Source organism: Saimiri boliviensis, chromosome 14 (assembly GCF_048565385.1).
Source record: "Saimiri boliviensis isolate mSaiBol1 chromosome 14, mSaiBol1.pri, whole genome shotgun sequence".
In the NCBI taxonomy this organism is placed as follows: Eukaryota; Metazoa; Chordata; class Mammalia; order Primates; family Cebidae; genus Saimiri; species Saimiri boliviensis.
The window spans coordinates 94,721,982-94,739,594 of NC_133462.1; the positions used below are offsets into that span (position 1 = coordinate 94,721,982).

Below are 17,613 nucleotides of genomic sequence, written 5' to 3' on the forward strand. Positions count from 1 at the left end.
GTGTTGAGTGAGCTGCTACAAGCCTCCTGGGGCCTCTAGGAAGGGGTGGGGGCTGCCCCAGGGAGAGTGAGAGATGGGCTATCTGGCCTGCTGCCTTACTCCTGTCCCCAGACCCAGCTGTGCACTTGTGCTGACTGGACAAGCCTGCATAGGAAGCCCATGTCACATGTGGGCTACTGGTAACAGCCACCCAAAGGGCTACTGGGAGGACGAAAGGGAAACATGGACAAACATGTGATTGTGTGTTACCAGTAACAACTGGTATGCTTTCACCTGAGAGTCACAATGAGAGAAGGTTTTCCATAAGTCATAACCCCAATTCCCTACCAGGTCTAGATGTCCAGTTTCCAAAACAGCAGGTGGACTTTTCTATAGAGGGTGGCTAGGAACTAAGGTCTTGGAAAATGAGAGGAACTCTATGTTTACTGAAGCTCTGAAGGTCAGGCAGGGTCAGTGAACTTTTCCCAACTAAAGCCCTCTAAGGACGGAAGTGGGCCAGCCCCCATTTGTTTGTTCAAGGATTTGGAAAGGCCATTTGGACAAGCACTATCCAACAGAAATAAAATATAAGCCACTTTTGTAATCTTAAATTTTCTTTAAAAATGGGCAAAATGTATTCTGATGTATTTCATTTAACCCAATATATCAAAAAAAATCATTTCAGCATGTAATCAATACTAAACATTATTAATGAAGTATTTTGCATTCTTTTTAATAGTAAGTCTTGGAAATGAGGAGAGTATTTGGCTCTTACCACTTATCTCAATTTGAACCGTCATGTTTCAAGTGCTCGGTCACCACATGTGGCTCTGGGCTGCTGTAGTTGACAGCACAGCACTGGAGAGTTCCCCTGAGCCCTAACCCTTGCTGTCCAGACCATGTTTACCAACTCTGATTTCAAGGTGACCACTTGATTCTTGTGAATAATGACTTTTTGAGGTCTTTTGTCCCACCCCAGAAATACTGGCATGGCCAAACAGATAACCAGGGGAGAAAAATCTTTATTCTGATTGAAGGATGCAACTCAAGAAAAATCTGTCACAGTAGATTGTTGATAAATGTTCTAAATCCTGATTAAATCTAACACTCTGGATTTGAGATTTGTGATTAATTTAGATATGGTATAAAATACCTGCAATATCTATTAAGAAACAAGTGACATAGGCCAGGCGCGGTGGCTCAAGCCTGTAATCCCAGCACTTTGGGAGGCCAAAGCGGGTGGATCACAAGGCGAAGAGATCGAGACCATCCTGGTTAACATGGTGAAACCCTGTCTCTACTAAAAAAAAAATAAAAAAATTAGCTGGGCATGGTGGCGCGTGCCTGTAATCCCAGCTACTCAGGAGGCTGAGGCAGGAGAATTGCCTGAACCCAGGAGTCGGAGCTTGCAGTGAGCCGAGATCGCGCCATTGCCCTGCAGCCTGGGTAACAAGAGCGAAACTCTGTCTCAAAAAAAAAAAAAAAAACAAGTGACATATAAAACTCAGAAGTTCATCTTGACCATGTTATAAATATTAGTTTTTCTGTTGGCTTATCTTCCTTATTAATACCCGGGGGTTTTTTTGTTTTTTGTTTTTTGTTATATATATAGTATTTGTATTAAATGCTTGAAAGGTATTCAACAACGAGAATTTTCACCAATTCACACGTGATTTTCCCCTTCCCTCTTTCCAAAAACTCACGTTCAGTCAGAAGAGTAGGAATTAGGATGGTCTAGACGTCATTCTTTTTTTGGCACAGTAATATTTTTTCTTTTAGGTTTCCACTCCAAACACAGACCCCTTTGCCTGTGGAATGAGCTCCAGCATGGGGTGAGATACAGAAGAGAGACTTGAAGAGCCTGCTTTGGCACTCAAGCTCCAAATCCTGCATACTAGCGAGTGTCTTACTCTGCATCCATAATGGAAGGAAATGGTATTATTATTTATATGCCATTTATGTGTGCATGTTGGCATTTGTGCATTTGTCTTCCTTGGGCATGTGCCCTGGGAGGCAGTGGCCTGGGCAAGGGCGGGCTCCCAGAAATATGCTTTGAGAGGTACCATGGTCTCCAGATACCGAAGGAGGAGGCAGAGCACTCAGTGGGGCATGAGCATTGCTTTCCTTGGCATTTGGGATCAGCCACTGAGTCTCCAGGGAAGTTTTTATTTTCAGAAGGGCAAACATTCCTCTGAACTGACGTCTAACTAGAATTAGCAGCTCATGTGTCTGGGTTGAAAGTCCCTCTGGAGGAACCAAGGGACTCTCCCTGAAGTCTGCTTCAGCCTGGGTGTGGTGGCTTACGCCGGTAATCCCAGTACTTTGGGAGGCCAAAGCGGGGAGATCACCTTAGATCAGAAGTTCAAAACCGGCCTGGCCAATATGGCGAAACAGCAATTCTACCAAAAATACAAAAATTAGCCAGGCACAGTGTTATTTGCCAATAATCGCAGCTACGTGGGAGGCTGAGGCAGGAGAATCACTTGAATCCAGGAGGTGGAAGTTGCAGTGAGCTGAGATCCAGCAACTGCACTCCAGCCTGAGCGACACAGAGAGGCTGTCAAAAAAAAAAAAAAAAAAAGTCTATTCCAGAGTTCCTGCTTGAATTTTTTGATTAAAAATCATACTAATCGGCCGGGCGCGGTGGCTCAAGCCTGTAATCCCAGCACTTTGGGAGGCCAAGGCGGGTGGATCACAAGGTCAAGAGATCGAGACCATCCTGTCAACATGGTGAAACCCCATCTCTACTAAAAATTAGCCGGGCATGGTGGCGTGTGCCTGTAATCCCAGCTACTCAGGAGGCTGAGGCAGGAGAATTGCCTGAACCCAGGAGGCGGAGGTTGCGGTGAGCCGAGATCACGCCATTGCACTCCAGCCTGGGTAACAAGAGCAAAACTCCGTCTCAAAAAAAAAAAAAATCATACTAATCATACTGTTTGTATAAGATGTCTGGGATTTAAAATGTTCTAGAACCTTCCCTGGCCTCCCCCCCTTCAAAAAAAAGCAGAGTGGTGGTGTGAATGAAACAAGAATGATAAAATGGTGAGTGATTTATGATATTGTTCTCCCTAGTTTTTTATATTTTAAAATGTCCATTAAATACCTTCCTCCAGAAAATATTTCCCTCCCTTTTTCCCTCTCTCAGTTGTAATTCACATTTTCCGTTTTACTTCACCTCTGCAGGGCACAGCACATCCTACTCCAGAGGCACAAGAGGAGGACATCCCACGCTGGCTACTCCTGCCCAGCCTTGTAGGGGAGCAGAAGCTCCAGAGCCTGGGCTTGCAGGTTTGCTATTTTCAAGGCTTTTTTCACTTTACCCCATTTGTATCCAAAACATAAGGACCCTGTCTGTGGGGGTATTTTTAACCAAAGTTTTGCGTATTTATGATGAACTTTCATCTGTTAAGAGGAAAGTGACAGCAGACCATTTTGTGTGCCTCCTCTCCCTGATCTGTGACAAAGGGCTATCCTGTACTAACTACTGTCCATTTAGGCTGGAGATTGACCCGTGGGCCTTGAGAGCAGTGGTCAGTGGTGAGGCTAGCCAGGTGAGGAGAGCAGCCACGTTTGTGCTCTTGACTAGAGGGCATGTGCAGTTCCGTGCACATACTACAAAGACTGACCCTGCTCCCAGACAGCTGCCTGGACCAGCTTGTCAGAATAATTCAGGGATATCATATGAGACAAACAGGATAATAGAGCAGATTTGGTCTCCATAAAGGAGTTTTTCTGCTACTCCAGATTCTCAGATCCCAGAAGCTGGGACAGTGAAGAAATGCTGCAGAATGTTTATAAACAATATGGTTTTCTTCATCAGATTCATGATAGTCAAACCTTCACAAACAACTTGGATATCCTGACAATTACTATAGAAAGGATGCCCCTTCCTTCTCCCCAGTCTTTCCTGGAAATGTGAAAAGTATTTCTTGGATAATGCCACCAACTTTTAATAATTTTTTGGTGAATTACCTATGCTCCCTTTTTACCCCTTTTCTGGGTCTTGAGTTGCTTTCTCAACTTTGGGGCTGTATACTGGCATGGGATAGTGTGTTTATCAAGTGCTGTCCAAATCCAAGGAACAGTATTTTGGGGTTTCTCAAATGCCTTCCCTTGGCTAGGCCCCAGCCTTTTCAGTAACTTTGGGGTCTGAGCCCTTTAGCTGGCTCTTGCTGCTGGACCTGTTTGTGCTTCATCACATTACCTGCTTTGTCCCTGCCACCCAAGCCTGGCTGGGTTCATGACAGTGACTCAGGAAACCCGGGTCTTGGAGGAAGGCATTGGTATAGCCTAAGCCTAGGGAGCCTCTCACCGCCCATTCCCCCTGGGTCCTTTCCTCATGTGTCTCCAGTCAAGGGTCCCCATCTGCGTTCCCCTCCCTCAGAGCAGTGCTGATGGCTCCCATGCTGAATGCAAGCTCCCCTTTGAATCGATTCCTGTTTGTTCTCCAGGACACTTGTAGTTTGTCCCTCCTGCCCTCGCAGGTGGTTCGAGGACGCTCATGGCTTTGCTTTGTCTTGGAGAAGGGAATCCTGGAGGTGGATTACCTGAGGAAGTATAAGAAATAGGGAGTTCATGTTCCCCTCTCCATTATTCAGGAGCTGCTGCAGAAGCTCACAATGACCTTCTCCCCACAGGCTCGTGGTGCAGGGTGAAACTGGCCACATCCCACCTCTGGACAGCTGCAGTGTCTGCCCCTTAGAGAAGACCCCTGGAATCGGACCAGTTTTCACGGCCGCCTCCTTTCCTCTCTGTTACATTGCCCTTTCCAGGCCTTAAGAAAAGTAACACTTAGCCACAGCATCAGGAGGTGGATCCCAGAGTGTGAGTGGCACCTTCTGTGAACTCATCCTCACTATGTTCACCATATCTGCAACGGTGGCAGCGGGGAAGCCTTACATGTGCGGCGAGTGTGGCAAGAGCTTCTGCTACAGCTCAGTGCTGCTACGACACGAACGATCTCACGGCGGCGACAGCCGCTTCAGTTGCCTAGAATGCGGCGAGCCCTGCGCAGGGGCTGCCGACCTCCAGGCGCACAGGCGCAGCCATGCTGGCCAGACCCTCTACATCTGCAGTGAGTGCGGCCAAAGCTTCCGCCACAGCAGCCGCCTTGACTTACACTTGGGCACACACCGGCAGCGTGGCCGCTCGTGCCTCTGCCGTACATGCGGCCGCCGCTTCCCGCACCTCCCGGCGCTACTGCTGCACCGCCGCCGGCATCATCTGCCAGAACGGCCCCGCCGCTGCCCGCTGTGTGCCCGCGCATTCCGACAGAGTGCGCTGCGCTTCCACCAGGTGCGGGCGCACCGTAAGGGGACAAACTCGGACCCTGCTGGCCCACGCCACCGTTGCGCGCAGTGCCCGCGAGCCTTCCGAAGCGGCGCCGCACTGCGGAGCCACGTGCGCGTCCACGTGTCCCGGAGCCCCAGGCGACCCCGTGCCTCAGACACCCACCTGTGTGGCGTGTGCGGCAAGAGCTTTGGCAAGAACTCTACGCTGACGCGACACCTGCAGACGCACTCGGGGGAGAAACCGTTCAAGTGCCCGGAGTGCGGCAAGGGCTTCCTGGAGAGTGCCACGCTGGTGCGCCACCAGCGCACGCACACGGGCGAGAAGCCATACGCATGTGGCGACTGCGGACGCTGCTTCAGCGAGAGTTCCACGCTGCTGCGCCATCGGCGCAGCCACCAGGGCGAGCGGCCACATGCATGCGCCACCTGCGGCAAGGGTTTCGGGCAGCGCTCCGACCTGGTGGTGCACCAGCGCATCCACACCGGCGAGAAGCCCTTCCCGTGCCCAGAGTGCAGCCGCCGCTTCAGCGACCGCTCAGACCTCACCAAGCACCGGCGCACGCACACGGGCGAGAAGCCCTACCGCTGCGAACTGTGTGGCAAGCGGTTCACATGCGTGTCCAATCTCAACGTTCATCGGCGCAACCATGCTGGCCACAAGCCACACAAATGTCCCGAGTGCGGCAAGGCCTTCAGCGTCGCCTCTAAGCTTGCGCTCCACCGCAAGACGCACTTGGGAGAACGGCCAGCGGAGTGTGCAGAGTGTGGCAAGTGCTTCAGCCATAGCCGCTCGCTGTCGCAGCATCAGCGAGCCCACACGCGCGCGCGCGCTGCCGCCGCAGCTGCCGCTGTTGCCGCTGTTGCCATCCAGGCCGCGGTAGGCGCTGCCCTCGCCTTAGAGGGGGCGGCTGAAGAAACGTCAGGGTTCTTTGTGTCCTAGTTGAGCGAGGCTTGCTGAGGCTTCTTTAAAGGTGGTTAGGCAAGCACCTAGATAGCATCACAGGGACCAGTGAGGCAGCTTGCAGAGGGAGGTTTGGGAAGAGCATGTGGCCTCCTGCCTTTCCCGTTTCCGTTGGCAGCCATTCACTTGGCCTCCTGCCGCGCCTCTACACCTACTTCCCTGTCAACTCTTTTGCCATCCTGTCCTGGTAGAACAGCATCTCTCCTAAGGTGTAGGTGCAGAGGGAAACCTTAGACTCCCCTGTGTGCAAGAGCCCAGGTATTGGTGTGTCCCATTAATGCTACTGTGCTTGCTGGTGTTTCTGATTCTCCTGCCCTTGTCCTATCTCCTTATTCCAGCCTGCATCTCTTCTGCTTCTCCTTTCCCGATTGCTTCTGTTGTCCTGCCTCTTCAGGTAACAGGCACAAATTTGGCTGTAGTTACGTATCACTAGCCCTATGGTCTTCTTGTCTCCATCTGGGCGCTGCCTGCTCCCTGGTGGCCACCACATGAAAGTGGACAGGGCTCTCAGCATGGCCACGTGTCCCCAGGGCAGATCAACGCGCCTTTCAGGACAATGTTCCCTAGCCAGATGGACATTTTTGCTGAGACCGAGGCCAAAACCATGAGGGTCCACAAAGCCAGGAATGCCAAGTGGAGCATGAGTTTGTTTCCACATCATGGGAACCACGGGGAAATAGGTTCCACCACAGGGAGGGGGCAGGATGGAAAATCCCCTTGAACTGGTCAACAGTTTTTGCTAATGACTAGTGAAATAAAGTTGTTTGTTTGGGTTCTAGATGCCAAGCGCCCCCTTTGTCAAACCTAAGGCTGCTGACCAGAGTTTGGAAGTGATCCAAGAGCAGGTCCATTCAGTTCCAGGGTCTCTTGAGCCTTCCCAAGGCAGCTCAGTGATCTTACATGGAGGACCGCTTGATTCCACACTGAAAGGTGAGACAAGGCCTACACATTGGGTTTTCTCTGCCGGTGGAAGTACAAGATAGCCCAGGGTCATATGCCTCCATTTCTGCTCCAGCTAGTCCACCAGGAGTGACCCAGCACTCTCCAGACTATCTCTGCCTGCTCTATTTGAGTGTAAGAGTGAGTGTTTTACTCCACAGGAAAGGGCTGCAAAGTGTCAAGGTGAGTCTGGAAAGGCTCAGAGGTAGAAACAGCCTCCACTTAAGCTGCATTCTGGTACATGCTTTCAAAGGGATCCAGGTTTCTGAACCTCAGGTGCCAAAACACTCACTCTGCCCATACATGCCCACATAAAATACTCTGTTTATTTGTCCTTTAGGAAGCCTAAAGTAGTCTTGCCCCCACCCTGCACTCTGCACTCTGTCACCTTAGTTCCTGGGGACCAAGCATCTGGTGTTTCTCAGCAGACTCTCTCTTCATTGCTCCTTTTCAGTCTCTGGAGTCCGGCTCCCCAAAGCCAAAGCTGGAGAGCTCATTGCTGAGGGGGCAGGGTTGGAGCCTGAGGAGATGCAACGGACTTGGGCCCCTCGCTGGACCCCAGAGGCCCAGGGGCAGAGATGCTGGGACAGGGCTCTAGGGGGCCGCTGGGTGACTCTTGGGGGGCTAACAGCAGGGCGGGGTGACTTTTGCTACAGTGGGCTGCAACACTGTCTGGCTTCTCAAAGCGCTTGCCGCAGACTTCACAGGGGAAGCGCAAGGCAGCCACCGTCTCTGCGTGCTTGCGCTGGTGCCAGTTCAGGGAGGCCTTCTGGCGGCAGGTGAATCCGCATATCTCACACCTGCAGCCAGGGACAGAGGAGGGAAGGTACAGGCCTCAGGCCATCCTGACTTCCCTAGGGGGTCCCTCCTGCTCCCCACAGCCTAGGTGTCCTGTATGCCGAGCTCCCCAGCTCCGCCGCCTCCCTTCTGTCCCCTGGCCCACAGACCCCCACCCCAGCACTCACTGCAGGGGTTTTTCTCCAGTGTGGATGCGTCTGTGGATGACAAGGTTGCTGCTGGTGCGGAAGGACCGGGCGCAGAACTCACAGATGTAGTCCCGGGTGTCTGCAGGCACAGGAGGGGCGCTCCAGCATCTGTGCCCACCCTGTGGCCCCTCCTTGGCCCACCTCCCCAACTCCCTCATAGGAGTGCACCAGTATTAGAGGTCAGGAGGGTCAAGTTCTAATCAGTTGTTATCCAAATCATGGAGCCCGTCTGGACCTCTCTTATTTGGTCAGTCATGACAACCAAGTAAGATACGAACCCAGCTAAAAGACTTCATTATTGTCCCCCTACCCCCTGCCCGCCAATCCCACTCAAACCAATGAACTCCCAATGGAGGTACACTACCCCACCTCTGAGCCTCTAGCCTGGCTCCTTCTCAAAGGAAACACATGGAATGGAGAGCTGGGTCCTTAGTACGAATTAAAGGCACTAGGCAGCAGCCCCAAGCAGAAGCTTGGAGTCAGTGATGGGAATTACGATTGAAGCTCAAGGCCCCAGGACAGTCCCTGGCACCTGGAGTCATCTACCACCCATTCAGGCTTGCATATCCCAGCGGCAGCAGACTCTATCAGGGCCCTGTGGAACTACCTGTCTGCAGGCAGCCAATCCCCTCCTCTTTTTCCCTGAACCTGCCCTCCCTGCTTGTTCCAATAGCACCTGCCTGTTGCCCATGGTCACTGTGTTGCCAGCAGCTCTCACAGGCTGCTGTGGTTTTTCTAACCCACCAAACCTCACGGCCTGCAGTAGAGAAGGTGTGTTTGCTTTTCATGATGCCCTTTAGACCACCTCTACCATCACCACCTCTCTGAAGACCCCTTCATCAGACCACACACACACACATACCTGCAGCCTCCTCCTTGGCTCCCATCACTCCCCCGCCATCCACACAACTCTGGGTTCGGCCCCTCCACTCCTGTCAGCCGCCACTACTGCCCACTGTTCCCTGACCTCACGGACGTCATCGCTAACCCTCCTCAGCCACCAGTCTCAGGTCACACCCACACACTGCACCACTTCAGACACTGCAGTTTCTTCTAAGACACAGTAGGTTAGGGGGAGAGAAAAGGAAACTGTGGTTTCAAGCCTCCTGGTTCCTGCCAGGGCCTCCTTCCTTGTCCTCTTGCCATGATAATCCCATGATGAGGCCAGTCCGCTGGCCCTATCATCTTCCCTCTGAGCCCATCCCTGCTCAGCTGCATTTCGACAGCCATCTTTGTTGCCTTCTTTCATTCACACTACCAATCTTCTTGTCCCTCTCTCCATCCACTGTACTTGCTTGGTTAAAGCCCAACTCAGGATAAACATAACTTTTGGTGTACATGAGTGTACGGAAGGGCAAAGTCTTCCTCTCCGCCACCCTTTTCATCTATAACCGCAAGTCCTTCCTGCCCTACTGCGTCTGCATTTCCCTCATCAGTTCACTTTTCCAACTTTCTAGAAATACAAAAGACATTTCACACCACCTCCTTTCCCCACCAGCCTGCAACACCCCCAGCCTACCTGATTCAGCAGTGCTCTTGTTTTTAAAGTTGCTAAGAAACTAGAACACCCACATCTTCTGCCCACCAAATCCACTATTCAACTTGCATCTGTGCCCATATAAATGACTACTCAGACGGCCTACCCTGTGACAGCTCCCCACTCTGCCCCTCAAGAGCAGCTCCTCACTTGAGGTCTCCCACCCTACTCCAGCCTCAGCAGCAAGCCTTTCTGTATGGAATCATTTCCATCTCTGCACCCTGAGCCCACAGCCTTCTAGCTAACACTCCATTTATCTGCCCATCTTACAGCAAAACTCCACAGAGTTGTCCACACTTGTGTCTCCACTCCGCCGTGAGCGCGTTCCATTGTGACTGTCAGACCGACAGCTACACCGCCCTCCCGTCAGTCCCACCTTGTCAGCTGGGGGCTGCCCCACTGCCAGATCTGGTGGTGTGTTGCACTGGCAATCATTGCCCCTTTCTCCCTGGAGCATTTTCTGTACTCAGCTCCTCAAGCAGCACTCCCTTCATCTTCCTGACCACGTACCTGGCCTGCCCTTTAATGAATGGCTGGAGGACCATGACACACACTCCCTCTATGTAGGGACCCTCTGGCCCCATGGCTCTAAACACCACTCACATGCTCATGACACACACACTTATATTTATAGTTATGTCTGACATCTCCCCTAATCTCCACATTCACATCTCCTGAATGTTTAATTAGCATGTCTCAAATCAAATTTCCCTTCCCAAGCCCATTTCTCCCTTGTTTTCAGGAAATCACATCAGCTTCTGCATGGCTGCTCAGGCTAGAATCCTCTGAGTTACTCAGCTCCTCCCTGCCCACTCAACTGTAGCCAGCCCATCCTTCCCACAGCACCCCATTTGGCTCCATCTGCACACACACTGGCCTCTAGCCATTCCTCACCGACCCAGCTGCTACCAGCAAATCCAGGCACCACCTTGCCTTGCATGTTTCTGCAGTCTTCTCACAGCTGAGCGCCTGGCGCTGCTCATCTGAGGCCCCCCTGTTCTTCATAGCTGCCACAATGATCTTTTAAAAAGTCAGCCATGTCCCTCTGCCATTCAAGACTGCAATGGCACCCATCTTGCCCGAAGCAGATGTCAGACTGTCCTGTGGATGGTCTCAGAGGCCTCCACCAACTATGTGACCTCTCTCCTTTCTCAGCTCCTGGCCTCTTCCCTATTCCTGGAGCATGTCACCCAGGTACCACCTAACGGCCTTCCCACAGGCACTGCCCATAGTCTGTAAGGGGCAGTTCTCCATTCCTCACTGCACTTAGGTCTTTGCTGAAAGCATCTTCTCTTTCTCCAACAGGAGCTCCTCATGCTTTCCTTCCCCTTGCTTCCACATTTCTTCACAGCCCTGTATCACTAAAGTGGATGTCTCACGAGGGTTAGCGCTGCTTGCGCCGTTCACTGCTGTACCCAGTACCCAGAACAGTCTAAAGCAAGCAGGTGCTCAACACACAGGGCATGCAGGATGAGTCAGAGTTGGCCCTCAGAGGAAACTAGAAACCCACAGAGTGGGAGGTGATGAAATCTATAGAGCAGGGGTGACGCGACCCACAGAGGAAGGTAAAAGGTCCCACACAGAAAGATGGGGTTCCACTACTCACCACTGTGCAGCTTCATGTGCTCCTTCAGGTGTTTCTTAAAGTTGAAGGACTTCCCACAGGCTGGCTCTGGGCAGGAGAAAGACTTCTGGTGGATGTGTTGGTACTTTTTGTGGTGCTAGAGAAGGAAGGGGGTGGTGGGGAGAGAAGAGGCAAAAGAATAGCCCTCCACAGGGAGATCAACTGAGCAGACCCAGCAGGCATGCTCCTCTGTCCCCGCCCTAGGCCCCAGCAGCTCTCCCTGTCATGGCCTGCTCATCTCCTTGAGGCTCAGTCCTCACCTAGACCATGAGAACCACACCCATCCCATCCTGACTGCTCAGCTCTCCCATCACACCGTTCTGTGCTTGACTTCTATTGTCTCACCTCCTTGCCACAGTCTTACCCTGCAATGTCCTACAGCGTTCCCTGAACAAAGTATCACTCTGGGTGACACCCCTGGTTCACCTAATCATGAATGGTTCACCTGGTTCACCTAATCATCTGCTGGGGAGGCGAAAGTAGTTTGCATAAGTATGATTAATGTTTTTGACATGAGTATTCATATACAACAGTATCTCTCCCCCCACACACATGCTATCAACCTAGAACACTGTTAAGGGTAACAGGCTTTGCAAGCTTAACTCCTTAATATAGAAGTACTTCTTTTTTCACCTGACCTAACTTGGCATCCTGGCTCACTGAATTGCATGGGCTGTCCCCTTCTTTAGAATCCCATTTTTCCACAGTTAAACTTCCAGGGGCTGCTCCAGTCTCTTCCATAACAGACTCCAGAATGTCTGGCATGCCCTGCTGAATGCTCTCTTTAGCCCAGAGCTTCACCATCATCATGGGACATTTTCCCTTTTCGCTGGATTCCTCTCTCTGTCATCTGTGGCAGAATTCTCCTGTCGTTATCTACCCACACCTCACCTCCCAGTGACTGTGGCCCTCCCCAGCCTTGGTACCTGCTGTGCCAAGGGCTCTGGCTGACTGTGGGGATTGGGCCCTTCTCCTTCTGTGCCTGACTGGGGACAGGGCCATCTCCCAGCCCTTTACACTCTAGGACTACCCTCTCAAGCCAGGATATGAGGCAGCCCAGGCATGGACTCTGAAGCCAGGCCAACAGGCTCAGAACCCCAGCACTAACACATACTAGCTCAAGAGCCTTGACCAGGCGCCCCCAAACTTTTTACACAGGGGGCCAGTTCACTGTCCCTCAGATCATTGGAGGGCCGCCACATAGTGTCCTCCTCTCACTGACCACCAATGAAAGAGGTGCCCCTTCCTGAAGTGTGGTAGGGGGCCGGATAAATGGCCTCAGGGGGCCACATGCGGCTCGCAGGCCATAGTTTGGGGACGCCTGGCCTTGACCAACGCCTAACCTTTCTGTCTGCAAAGAGGGAATAGTATCAGCACCTAAGCCGTAGGGATGTTGTGAGGACCAAAAGACTTTATACATGTCAAGTGCCCAGAACTGTCATTAGCACCCCCAGGGGAACCTGATCCATGCCATTGTTACTCTGTGGGGTCCACCGTGGAACAAGCAGTAGAGGGCAGTGCTCTGTGCACCTGAGGCATGGTTTCATCTTCAGTTGTCTGATTATTTTTTTTTTGTTTTGGTTTAGTTTTTTCTGAGATGGAGTTTCGTTCTTGCAGAGGCTGGAGTGCAATGGCATGATCTTGGCTCACTGCAACCTCTGCCTCCCAGGTTCGAGCGATTCTTCTGCCTTAGCTTCCTGAGTAGCTGGGATTACAGGCATGCACTACCATGCCCAGCTAATTTTTTGTATTTTTAGTAGAGATAGGATTTCTCCATGTTGGTCAGGCTGGTCTCGAACTCCCGAGCTCAGGTGATCCACCTGCCTTAGCCTTTCGAAAGTACTGGGATTACAGGTGTGAGCCATTGCACTCAGTCAGCTGGTTTAATGATGATTAATCATAGGAAAGCTCTGCATGTCTATCCTAATCCTCTACCTCCTGGTTCTGAACCCTCCCACGCCTTAGGATCCTTTTCCTTAGTTTCTCTTTCAGCCCTTTTCCCCCCCGGCAGCAGCCACACAGGCCCCAACCTGTGCCCCTTACATTCAAATACTGCCGGTTGGAGAAAATCCTTCCACAGCCAGGGAAGTCACAAGGCATCAGCTCTCTTTTGGCAGCTTTCCTGGGAAGGAGAATGGAGAAGAGCAGGACAACTCCTGCCTCCCCTTCTCTGCCTCCCTCCTCTGCGCCCTCCTCAGAACCCCATCTCCCCGAGTCCTACCTAATTCTCTTGGGGCCAATCTGTGAAGTGTCCTCATCCCAGGCCGGGGTTGGAGCAGACTGGGCCAGACTCCCAGTGCTACGGGCAGCAAAGAGGGAGCAGAGGGCCTCGAGGGAGGGCCACATCCCAGGACGCCCCTGCCCTTTCTGTCTCAGCCATCAGGTTACCTGGCCAGGGGCTCGGCCTGCTGGGCCGCTTGAGGGGTCCTGTGGATCTCTGGCTGCACCTCGACTTCTGCAAGTGGAGGAGCTCTGGATCCCAATGAGGATGCTGACAAGGATGGCACCGCAAGAGGAGTGGAGAGTGCTGCAGGGGCTGGTGCTGTTTCCCCCTCTTTAGGTGTGCCGGTGACAGGAGAAGGGGGTAGTCTGGGGGCATCAGACTCACTACTGAAAGGAGAACAAAGAGGAAGATGGCATTATCTCTCAGCAGCCAGCCAGCCCCAGCCCGACCCCAGCCCCTAAATCGAAAAGATCTCAAACTTGAAGCAACCCTACCCCCACCCTAGGCTCCCCATTCATACCTGCTTTCAGCCCTCAATCTCCCTGCGCCTGACTTCACCCCTTTTTACTCCCTCAGTTCAAAGCCTCTAGTTCTTTTTGCTTTCCCCAAAACCCACCCTTCCCTCCACACCAACAAGCCCTTCCCTCTAGTCTGCAAAGCCTTGAACTGCCAGGCCAGCTGGCTCCTCCCTCTCTTGCTCTGCTCAGCATTCTCCCTCAACCCCAACTTGCTCATCTGGGGAGGAGCTGTAGGTCCATAAGCTGGCATCACTGAGCATCTCCTCTTCATCCTCATCATCGTCCTCTTCTTCCTCACCCTCTTCCTCTCCTGGAGGTGGGAAGGTCTCTGGTGGGGGTCCCACCCTCCTGCAGGCCAAAAGAAGACAAGCCTGAGGTCTTGCTCCCTCATCCTCCCATCCTTGCAGTTCTGCCTTTTCCCTCCTACCTGCATCCTCACCTGGGCAACCTGGCCTCTTGGGTCCTCTCATCATGCTCCGATTCCAAATCTGTGGAATAGGCAGAGTCAAAAGGGAAGCAACTCTGGACTTGAGGGATGAGAACACGTAAAGTTCTAAGGTCTGAAGTGATGGGAGACTCTTTTTTTTTTTTTTTTTCTAAATAGAGACTGGGTCTCACTATGTTACCCAGGCTGGTCTCAAAGTCCTGGACTCAAGCGATCCTCTTTCCTTGGCCTCCCAAAGTACTAGGATTATAGGCGTGAGCCGCTGCACCCAGCCAGAGGCTTTTGAGGAGGAGGAGGAGGAGGAGGAGGAGGAGGAGGAGGAGGGAGCAGAGACTATTGGAGTAGGAGAGGTTGTTGTGTTTCAGAGATGATATTCACGTAGTTCACAGAACTATCCATTCAAAAATCTCCTTTCCAATACTGTTTCCCATCACCTGCTTCTTCCCACAGGCAACCTAGTTTCCTATGTGCCTTCCAGAGATATGCTATACATTCACAAGTACACACACACACACACACATGCACACACAGATTTTCCCCTTATTTGTATTTTTCACCAATGATGTCATACCATACACCCTATTTTGTTTTGCTTTTCATGCCCAACTATGTATTTGATGATATATTTCTTTGTCAACAGTTTTTCAATTGAAAATGGATTACTTTTAGAGAAAAGCGTTCAGAGCTAGAGAAAATGGGAAACTTTTTCCTCCCTTTTCTCCACAACTCTGCTTTTTCCCAGCCTACCTGCAAGCTCCTGCCCACTCGTGGCCTCGGGACACCAACTTCTCCGGGTAGTATGTGGAAGGGAGGCTGGCTTGAGTGCCTCTGAAGGTGTAGGGCTCAAAGAGGGTCCCCAGGAGAAGGTATGGCCTGCTGAGCACTCCCACACAAGCCCCCCATCTTGGCCGCCAGGCCCCCGAAGCCCGGGCACCAGGCTGCACTCTCTGCTGTGGGCATGAGACAAGAGCACCAGATACTGCAGACCTTTTGGAGGCAAAGGCTCAGGACCTGGAGGGGTGGGGGAAGCAGTCAGGCTGAATTGGGGTCTCCTCCTGTCACCCAGAGAGCCCTGTTCCCCTCAAACCCCAGGGCAATCTCAGCCACAGTCCAATGTATCATTTTTCAGAACCTAGACACAGAGGGTCCTAAGACTTTGCTCCCTTCCCCACCAAGAGGTTGCCCCCATCAAACTGCCCTGTGTTCCCCAACTCACCCCACCCTTCTCAAACTCACTCAGGGCTCCCTCTGATGCAGCCCTCCTTGAGGAGGGTGTTTCTGGGTCACCCTGTGGCCCCTCTTCCCTCTGGCTGTCACCCCCTGCCATCCCCTACCTACCTGCACAGAGGACACAGCCCGAAGAAGTGTACCTGCCAGCAGGAGAAGAAGCAGGTCAGGGCCCCGGTGGTCAGCCACCCTCAGCCCTGGGCACTCGCACATGAGAGGGGCCAGCCCTAAGGGCCCGCTATTTGCTGAGACCGTGAGGAGGGGAGCAGGACCCCGGTGGGGCCACGAGTCACACAGGCCGTCCTGCTAAAGGGAGAAACCTGGGGTGGGGTCAGGGGCTGCTGCCCGGGTGCCCTCCCCCGGCCCCTAACCGGTCCAGCAGGAACTTGGCGAGCTGCGAGTGCAGGGAGAAGCCCAGCCGCTCCTTGAGGAGGCACCACTGCTCCATGTGCCCGCCCAGCCGGATGCGGCACTTGCTGCGGCGCGCGTCCAGTTGCCGCCGCTTCTCCCGCCGCCTGCAGGACACGTCCCCCGCCGTGGAGGAAGCCATGTGCACCAGCGCCTGGAGCGGGAGGAGACGTCTCCAGTGCCCGGCCCATCTTGGGAGTCGGGGACCCGGGCTCCATCTGTCGCTAGGGCCTCAGTTTCCTCAGCAGCGAATTGGGGCAAGACTAAACTATGTCAATAGTTTGGCGGCAGGCGTGGAGCCAAACCTCCCGTCCCTCTGACTCGGGGTGTGGGTGTCGTCGGGTGCGCGGTGGGCAGAACAAAGGCCTTCGCCCTGCAGCCCCGAGGTGGAGCTGTGGGGAAGCGGCCACAGGCTCCCACGGGAAATTTCAGCCGGGCTGCGGGTCCACACATGTCATCTTGAAGAGGGCGGCGGCCTTCCCTGGTTTACGGGGAAGGAGAGGTCGTGTCCTGGGGTGCAGCTGGGGGCGCTCTTAGCTGGGTTGACGGGACGTGGGGCGAGGGTCCGAGGTCTGGCGGGCGCCCCCACTAACGCTGACAGTGAGTGGAGCGGACTGATCCCAGTGGCGGCTGCCCAGAGCCCCCGTGGCGACCCGCCCCCGCCCGGCCTTACCTGTGCGCCCCGGCGCGCCCTCACCCCGACTGCGCCTGCGCCTCCCCGGCCCAGCGAGCAGGCCCGGAGCTGCGGGAAGACAGGGGCCCACCTCGCGAGCACAGCCGTCGTTTCTCTTTTAAGAGGAAACCGTGCCTCGGCGGCGGCGGCTCTAACCCGGAAGTGGGGCCCGGGCCCCCGAGGGAGGGGAGAGGCGGGAGCCCGCGGCGTGCGCCTGCGCACTGGGTACCCCGCGCAACGCCTGCCGGGAACCGTGGTTCCCCGACCGGAGTCGCTCGCGCGTGTTGTGCAGCCTCACGGGAGTCGTGGAGTCGTGGTTGGGTCGCGTCTGTGGTGAGCGTCTGCGCTTGGCAACCAAAGGTTTGGGGGAAAGTGGAAGAGACAGGCTCAGGCCTCCTGAGCTCCTGCCCCAGCCCGCCCGGCCTGTTTGCGGACGTGGCCTCTTCACTTGCTCCCGTTTTGTACTCACCTGCGAATCCCCCTCACCGTCGCCACCCGCGAACAGGATGCAGAAGCAGCCACTTTGAAAGCCAGCTGGAGCCCTCTCGGGACCGCGGCTTCCCGCCCGCTGCAGCCCGCTTTTGATAGCACCAGAATTCTTGCTAAAAGTTGCCTGCGTTCTCTGCGGACTCACTTCCCATCCCCTTCTCTTCAGGTGGCTCTGATGGAACTTTCCTGCCCGCCCAGCCCCTGCCGTGGCTCTCCGCAAGGTCGCTGGCGAGGGTCGTGTTGTGCGTAGCAGCTGTCAGCTGTCTGCCTCTCTGCCCTGGACGTAGCTCTCTTCTTCCTCATCCTGATGGC

The 17,613-nt window shown here is 53.7% G+C and overlaps 2 protein-coding genes across 10 annotated transcripts in view; one reads left to right on the forward strand and one right to left on the reverse strand.

The window, feature by feature from the left end:
- Positions 1–7,011, forward strand: part of ZNF672 (zinc finger protein 672) — a 21,337-nt gene extending 14,326 nt beyond the window's left edge. For 3 of the 6 annotated variants that reach the window (XM_010345824.3, XM_074385503.1, XM_074385504.1), the window contains exons 2-4: positions 1,759–1,914; positions 3,163–3,267; positions 4,617–7,011. In XM_010345824.3, the coding sequence (XP_010344126.3) occupies positions 4,837–6,210 (1,374 nt within the window). In that variant the 5' untranslated portion in view covers positions 1,759–1,914; positions 3,163–3,267; positions 4,617–4,836 and the 3' untranslated portion in view covers positions 6,211–7,011. The other 3 variants (XM_074385507.1, XM_074385505.1, XM_074385506.1) reach the window with 2 other exon arrangements.
- On the reverse strand, positions 5,541–17,098 carry ZNF692 (zinc finger protein 692). Of its 4 annotated transcripts, none has more exons than XM_003935286.4 (12): positions 16,813–17,098; positions 16,103–16,293; positions 15,843–15,874; positions 15,252–15,515; positions 14,499–14,547; positions 14,273–14,407; positions 13,706–13,927; positions 13,539–13,616; positions 13,361–13,439; positions 11,300–11,414; positions 8,136–8,235; positions 5,541–7,970 (listed from the first exon to the last, which is right to left on the reverse strand). In XM_003935286.4, the coding sequence occupies exons 2-12, from the start codon at positions 16,279–16,281 to the stop codon at positions 7,664–7,666; spliced, it is 1,560 nt and encodes a 519-aa protein (XP_003935335.3). In that variant the 5' UTR covers positions 16,282–16,293; positions 16,813–17,098; the 3' UTR covers positions 5,541–7,663. The 4 variants fall into 4 exon arrangements, with proteins under 4 accessions (XP_003935335.3, XP_074241600.1, XP_074241602.1 ...); XM_074385499.1 differs by having other exon boundaries at positions 13,706–13,924; positions 16,813–16,974; XM_074385501.1 differs by lacking the exons at positions 13,361–13,439; positions 13,539–13,616 and having other exon boundaries at positions 11,300–11,365; positions 13,706–13,924; positions 14,358–14,407; positions 16,813–16,893.
- Between the last annotated feature and the right edge of the window lie 515 nt (positions 17,099–17,613).